The sequence below is a fragment of the Sinocyclocheilus grahami genome, unplaced genomic scaffold, assembly GCF_001515645.1.
Source record: "Sinocyclocheilus grahami isolate Dianchi unplaced genomic scaffold, SAMN03320097.WGS_v1.1 scaffold1222.1, whole genome shotgun sequence".
In the NCBI taxonomy this organism is placed as follows: domain Eukaryota; kingdom Metazoa; phylum Chordata; class Actinopteri; order Cypriniformes; family Cyprinidae; genus Sinocyclocheilus; species Sinocyclocheilus grahami.
The window spans coordinates 280,419-287,898 of record NW_015506401.1 but is presented as its reverse complement, the minus strand read 5'-3'; the positions used below and the strand labels follow the sequence as shown (position 1 = coordinate 287,898).

At 38.6% G+C, this 7,480-nt stretch overlaps 1 protein-coding gene across 1 annotated transcript in view; it reads left to right on the top strand.

Moving 5' to 3' along the window:
* Positions 1-231: 231 nt before the first annotated feature.
* The window catches only part of LOC107568152 (golgin subfamily A member 2-like), a 25,243-nt gene continuing 17,994 nt past the window's right edge, over positions 232-7,480 (top strand). Inside the window, exons 1-7 of the mRNA XM_016254015.1 lie at positions 232-365; positions 2,694-2,813; positions 3,721-3,828; positions 4,069-4,118; positions 5,005-5,068; positions 5,554-5,613; positions 6,936-7,016. Coding sequence (XP_016109501.1) covers positions 318-365; positions 2,694-2,813; positions 3,721-3,828; positions 4,069-4,118; positions 5,005-5,068; positions 5,554-5,613; positions 6,936-7,016 — 531 coding nt within the window. The 5' untranslated portion in view covers positions 232-317. The remainder of the gene's footprint in view (positions 366-2,693; positions 2,814-3,720; positions 3,829-4,068; positions 4,119-5,004; positions 5,069-5,553; positions 5,614-6,935; positions 7,017-7,480) is intronic.

The window sequence follows — 7,480 nt, the reverse complement described above, 5'->3', positions numbered from 1 at the left end:
TATTGTTTTTGCAGGTCTCGTCCTCCATACATAACAAGCTATAAGATATTATAGCAGCATGCGTATCCGACGGAATGTGTTACAAAAGCTGCTGAATGACAACGAAATAAACCTTAATATATAACAAAAGGTGAAAATGTAAAGCTAAAGCATAGGTAAATAAACCTAACTTTGCTAAAATGAGTAAAACTGCCCAGTGTTTGCATGCGGAAATCGCAGTCAGTAGGGAGCGTCACGTGTGTGTGACGCACGCACGCACGGCACGCACGCGGATCATCTGGTGACGTGGTGTGCCGTTCGCTCAGCTGCGCGAGAGGATGGCGGACCAGAACAGGCAAATCAAACTCGCTGCAGCCAAGAAAAAGGTACGTTTTTGTGCTTCCACATCTTCTTTTACTCTCTTTGCGACAAAACGCAACTGCTGGTCGTGAGCGAATCGCGTCCGGGCGCGTGTGTTTCATCTGTCATGTTGACGTTCCACGTCTACCGGCCTCTCCGCGAGCCCACATCCGGCTGCCTGCGCTCTTAGACGGGCGCGGCTGTCAGGAAAGCCCGGGGACTGAGCTGCGGCAGGGCCTGAATACGAACTCATTAGAATTCGCCTCTCTATTCGCGTTTATAACGATTTAAACCTGTCAGAAATGCGCTTTATACGTGTTTGTCAGTTTAACTTGGCGTGCTAATGTTGTTAGCCTCTGTGTTGTGGCGTCAGTTACAGAATAAAAACAACAACAATGTGATTTAGTTGAAAATAAAGCTAAGCTAGACATCAAAATAACACTTTTTTTGACTTTAGGCTCATTTAACCAACTGATTAGTGTTAGTTTGCTTGCTAACTGCTAGTTAGTAAGTGACAGCTCTAATTGAAACAGCTGGGTGATTGTATAGTTTGTTAACAGTGCTTAACTAATAACTAATTTGTCCTCATTGTAATCTTTAGGTTGCTGTTTGATCAAATCTGTGATTATTAGTGGTTTTGTTCAATGATGCAAGTGTGTGCTGTCTAGGAAGGCAGCCACTTGATGCCCAACAGTGCTGTCTAGTTAGGGAGCTCATGTCTACTACACTAGGTTGTGAAGCACAGCTGCTGTCCTTGATGCTGTCTGTGTTCTGGAACGTCAACACGGCTTGAAAAAATCAACGCTGGAATCTAAGTAATGGCAAAGCGAGGCTCTGGCATATGAGATCTGATCCCATGACATCTGAATCACACCCAAACCCACTGCTGTGGATCTGACCTACTAGAGACGGCGTTCTCCATCTCCATCTCGCAGGAATGGACGGGAGGCTCTTCACGAACAGAATGTGCCGTTTGTTGTCGTATCTGAGCGACTTTTAACAATGCATTCCAACCAGTGTCTTTAAACTGTGCAGACAGATTATTGATTTTCAGATTAGGGGTCGACCGATATGTGTTTTTCAGATATATTATATTATCTTAAAGGAATAGTTCACCCAAAAATGAACATTTGCTGAAAATGCATTTACCCTCGGGCCATCCCAGATCAGGATGAGTTTGTTTCTTCATCAGGTTTGTCTGCTAAATGACTAAAAGTAAAAGTAAAAATAAGGTTTGTAGAAATGTAGCATTGCGTCAGTGTCTCAGCAATGGATGCTCTGCAGTGAATGGGTGCCGTCAGAATGAGAGCTGATAAAAACATCACAATAATCCACAGCACTCCAGTCCATCAGTTAACATCTAGAGAACACAAAAGCTGAAACACATCCAGTATTAAGTCGTTTTTAACTCAAATACGAGTCCATAATAACTCTTCCTCCAGTGAAAAAATGCATCTGCTGTTGTCTCTCACACCAGCCACATATTTGTTTAGAGCTGTTTTGGCTTGTAAACATTTACATTACATTTACATTTATTCATTTAGCAAACGGTTTTATCCAAAAGCGACTTACAAATGAGGACAATAGAAGCAGTCAAACCAACAAAAGAGGTCTCTGTGCAGATTTCTCTCCTGATTCAGCCCTGATGACTTTTTCATTGGAGGAAGCGTTATTATGGATTATGGACTTGTATTTAGCCGGAAACAATGGTTTGAAGTTACATACATACATAAAGTTTAAATAGGTATACAAAACTAGAAATGAGTAAACATGTATAATATATAACCAAATAAATAAGAAACGTAGAACGTTTATTAGCAAAACGAATAAGAAAGCATGGAGGCACTTAAAGTGCCTTAATGCTGGTTTATTACAAAAACACAGCTTTTCACGTGATGTTAATTGATGGACCGGAGTGCTCTGGTTTACTTTTCTTCATCATTTTTGCTCTCTGACTCAAATCAGCAGTGTTTTTAGTGGATGTAGTGTGTGTGGGTGGGAGTTCTAATTTTTACGAAGGTTTACATTCTTTTGTTGTAAAAAAAAAAAAAAAAAGTAGCCTAGTATTCCTGCCATATGCACCGCAAAAAAGATTTTTCAAAGTTGTAAATAAATCAAAGATGATTAGAGTATGTTTTACAGCAAAATCCTATTTCAAACTTTTAAATTTCACATTTATTTCAATGTGTTGCTTGCCCTTTCTTTAATTATTTGGGAAATGTACTAGCACTTTCTAAGTGTAAATTATTTCGAATTAATCCTACACCAGTATTTTTTTTCCAGTGCGTCCTGTAGCTGTAATGTGATGTATTTAATTCCAAAAATAAAATAAAAAATTATCTTTCTTCCCTCAGCTGAAGGAGTTTCAACTGAAGACAACCCCATCCACAGCAAGTGCTGGACCAAAGAAGAAGAGGAAGGTTAAAGCAGGCGATCAGCTGGACGCAGCTGCTGACAGAAACTCGCCGGACAATGTGAGTCAGGTGCGTAATCAGTCCACGCCGCCTATGTAGTGTGTGGGGGTGGGGGTTTTAATTTTTAGGAAGGTTTACATTCTTTTTTTTTAAAAAAAAAAAAAAAAAAGTAGCCTAGTATTCCTGCCATATGCACCGCAAAAAAAGATTTTTCAAAGTTGTAAATAAATCAAAGATGATTAGAGTATGTTTTACAGCAAAATCCTATTTCAAACTTTTAAATTTCACATTTATTTCAATGTGTTGCTTGCCCTTTCTTTAATTATTTGGGAAATGTACTAGCACTTTCTAAGTGTAAATGATTTCGAACTTAATCCTACACCAGTATTTTTTTTCCAGTGCGTCCTGTAGCTGTAATGTGATGTATTTAATTCCAAAAATAAAATAAAAAATTCTCTTTCTTCCCTCAGCTGAAGGAGTTTCAACTGAAGACAACCCCATCCACAGCAAGTGCTGGACCAAAGAAGAAGAGGAAGGTTAAAGCAGGCGATCAGCTGGACGCAGCTGCTGACAGAAACTCGCCGGACAATGTGAGTCAGGTGCGTAATCAGTCCACGCCGCCTGAAATCAGAGCTTCGCTGATGCCATGCATGTTCACAGTCAGCTTTGTTGAGATCTGGTGTCTTGCTGTCTTTCGACTGATCTGTGTATGACACTTGGTATTTTGATTTTTTTGCACCCTCAGATTCCAGATTTTCAAATATTGTCCGATCCTAACAAACCATACATCAATGGAAAGCTATTTATTCAACTTTCAGATGATGCATACATCTCAATTTCGAAAAATTGACCCTTATGACTGGTTTTGTGGTCCCATATGAGTAATGAAGAATGTGGTGTATATATGTGTGTGTTTTAACCCACTGACGGCTGAGTTTAATGCGTCTCTGTCGCTGTATTGCATCAGGATGATGTGGATGCGGTGAGCCGGGTCTCGCAGGAGCTGGAGGAGACCAGTGCTGAACCCGTCTCTTACCCCGCTTCTGCTATTAACTCTGATAACGCTGGCATGCAGGTCTGTCTGTCTCCGCGTCACTCACTTTAGCTGGCTTTCAGAAGTCTCGGCTAGGCTTTGAAATGCAGCCGTTGTGTGTTCGTCTCTGTTAACGGTTCAGCTGTTGTTTGCTCATGTTTTTAATCTGATCCACGTGCTTCTTTTAATTTAGTGCGTTGTTTGTCATGTTTTATGTTTTCATGTGTTGTCACATAAGTCTGTCCCTCAAGTTTGTTTTTCATTCGTATGTTTTTCCAGCAGAAGTACGCAGCAGATGCAAACGGCGATGAACATCCTCTGGAAGATAACAGGTGAATTTACTCTTTATTTGTAAATGACCAATCAGATGGTTTATTGAGCGCTCAGTTCTTCTGCTGCCTTGTTCGGGAAATATTTTTCAATCCATTTTTTTCCCAGATGCATTTGATAAAAATTCTTCCGTAAAGTTTTAAGCTTTGATTCAAACCAACCAGCACCGAGATGAATCACAACACACTGAAACAGCTTTGATTCAAACAGTGTTATTTTAGTGTCACTGAGATACTGTTATAGTTTTATTCATATTTTAAATTAGTTTTTATATTTACATTTTCCAGTTTCTTTTTAATTTTAACGTTTTTTTTTGTATCCCCCCCCCCCAAATTCTTATTTTCTTTTTAAAATTAAAATTCTATTTATTTATTTTAATTTTAGTTATTTTAGTACTTCAAGTTAAACTAAATTAAAATGAGAAAAGTAGCCTTGCCAACTAGTTGAAATTAAAAAGCTTAAGTTTATTCCCTTTTTTTTTTATTTCAAGCAGTTCACAATTTTTTTTTTCTATTATTATTATTTTTTTACTAGTTAGTAATTTAGTATTTTATATTAAAAAGCATATAAAATACTGTATTTTTTTTGCAATTAACTTCTCATTTGATAATGTAAATGACACTAATGTCGCAAAAATGACCTTATAGTATAAAAGTATTGAGTATGTTATTGACTATAAGCAATAGAATTTAATATACTTCAAGTTTGTTTTACAAAAATAGACCCAAACCAATGACAAAAACTCAGATTTGCATGCTATCGCTTGCTGTTTGGTTCTCTGTTAACACTAACTGTACAGAAATACTCTGTTTGTTATGCTTGTTTAGTTCATAACTGTAACCAAATAGTGTGTTTTGATAGACTGACCTCACGTGTTTGTGTTTGCAGGCCGCTGTCGTCCACCGAGAGCCTGAGACAGATTTCCCAGCAGCTCAACGGACTGCTGTCTGAGGCGAGTCACGGCTTCTGCTTGCTTCAGTCTTTGGGTTTGGTTGGATTGTGATGCTATGATGTTATTGGTTAATGTTATTTTTTCCACCCTGCTTGATTACATCAGTAGAAATGTCATTTCGGAAGTGGATAGAGTTAATACAATTTTAATGAAATGTTATGAAAGCAGGCATTGTTTTTCTTTAGGTTGACATGCACCCATGAAACAAATGAATCCAAATGCATTTTTTAAAGAAATTAAATTAAATACCTCCCAAATAAACCAAATTCTTTTGAACTTTTGCATGGCTTGAGTGAACTTCAAAAATAGAAGTATTAACACATTTGCATGACTCGCAATAGAAGCAGTTTTATTCATATCTAGCACTCGTAAATAACCCAAGTGTCAGCATTTTAACCATTCCAGAATGAATTGGTCAAAGAGTTCTTGTTCACTCGTTTTGATTCAAGTGAATTGTTTTTCTTTCCTTCTTGGCTGTAATGCAGTCAACAACATACATCAATGGAGACAGCGGTCCGCCGACGGTCAACGAGAAGGAGCTGGAGGTATTTTGATACGTTTTACTGTGCTTTTATTTATTAAACATATATGACAACACGTGCAAAACTGTACAGTAAGGTCATTTAGTTTGGTCTACCACTCTGAACAGTCACTAATCTCGCTCAAGCAGGATAATCTTATTGAAGCACGAGTTCTTATGATGAAAATAGCTTGTAGTCTGTAGGGGTTTACAGCATGGGCTATTTAAGAGCGTCAGGCACTTGATAACATTTTCACTATCATATCCCAGATTGATTCCCTCAGGACTTGCAGACCAGATTCCTGCTAAATATGAAGGATTAAAAAAGATCTAAAACCGTTTCCCTGTTATCTGTGCTTCTGTGATTTAAGTCTGCTTTGGTGTAGTTGGTCGTGTATCTGTCAGCGTGTGTGTGTGTTATTGCGGTGTGTCCTGTCAGACTTGTTCTGGCATTGGATCTGACGCTCCCATGATCTCCTGCTGCACACTAAACAAACATCCTGCTTCAGCGTCACAAACACGTCTGTAACAGAGTGAGGCTCTGTTTATAAGTTCATTTCACTCGCTCCAGCCGCATAGAAGCCTGAGCAGTCATGCATTACGAACACTATCATTCAAGTCTCACCAAAGCTGCATTTATTTGATCAAAAATACTATAAAATAGTAAAATATTATTAGAATGTAAAACAGCTGTGTTCTATGTGAATATATAATAAGATGTAATGTATTTCTGTGATGCGCAGCTGTATTTTCAGCATTATTACTGCAGTCTTCAGTGTCACATGATCTTCAGAAATCAGTATAATATGCTGATCTGCTGCTCAAGAAACATTTCTGATTATTATCAGTGTTGAAAACGGTTTCGGAAAAGAACAGCATTTATTTTAAATAGAAACCTTTTGTAACATTATAGTTATGAATGTCTTTACTGTCACTTTTGATCAATTTGATGAATAAAAGTACTTCTGAAGAGTAATTCACAACTTAATTCTAATTTTAGCACTTTTTATTAGTGGCAGTCAATCATCATTATTACTAGTGCTCATATTTTTGGGTCCATATCATTCTTGTTTTAAATAACTAAATATTCCCCTGCGGGTAAGATAATTCAGATAGTTTTGATTTAATTTTGATTCCGTGGGTTTAATAGAGAGAACCTATTTCATTCTACTTTAGGAACACTTTTGAGTAAAATGTTAAATGCCATTCTGCTTGAATATGAACGAATGCCTGTTTAGTGTTGAGAGAGTCCAGTTACACACATAACAGATTATTTGTTACACCTTATCACCTTCTCTCTCTCTCTCTCTCTCTCTCTCTCTTTCTCTGTGCATGTCGACACGTCAGACTCGCAACCAGGAGCTGGCAGCGGCTCTGGACTCCAGCGCGCTCACGAACGCCCAACTCACGTCCAAACTCGAGACGCTGGTAAGAGTGTCAGTGTGTGTGAGATACATGAATATATAATGTCCCATGCTGTAGTTCACACATGTTTAATAACAGAGTGCAACACAATGGAGTTTTTGAAGATGCAGCATTGGTTGCTACACTCTAAAAAATGCTGGGTGCTGGGTTAAATAGAGACCCTCTCTCTCTCTCTCTCTCTCTCTCTCTCTCTCTCTCTCTCTCTCTCTCTCTCTCTCTCTCTCTTTCTCTCTCTCTCTCTGTGTTTCTCTGTGCATGTCGACACGTCAGACTCGCAACCAGGAGCTGGCAGCGGCTCTGGACTCCAGCGCACTCACGAACGCCCAGCTCACGTCCAAACTCGAGACGCTGGTAAGAGTGTCAGTGTGTGTGTGTGAGATACATGAAAATATAATGTCCCATGCTGTAGTTCACACATGTTCAATAACAGAGTGCAACACAATGGAGTTTTTGAAGATGCAGCATTG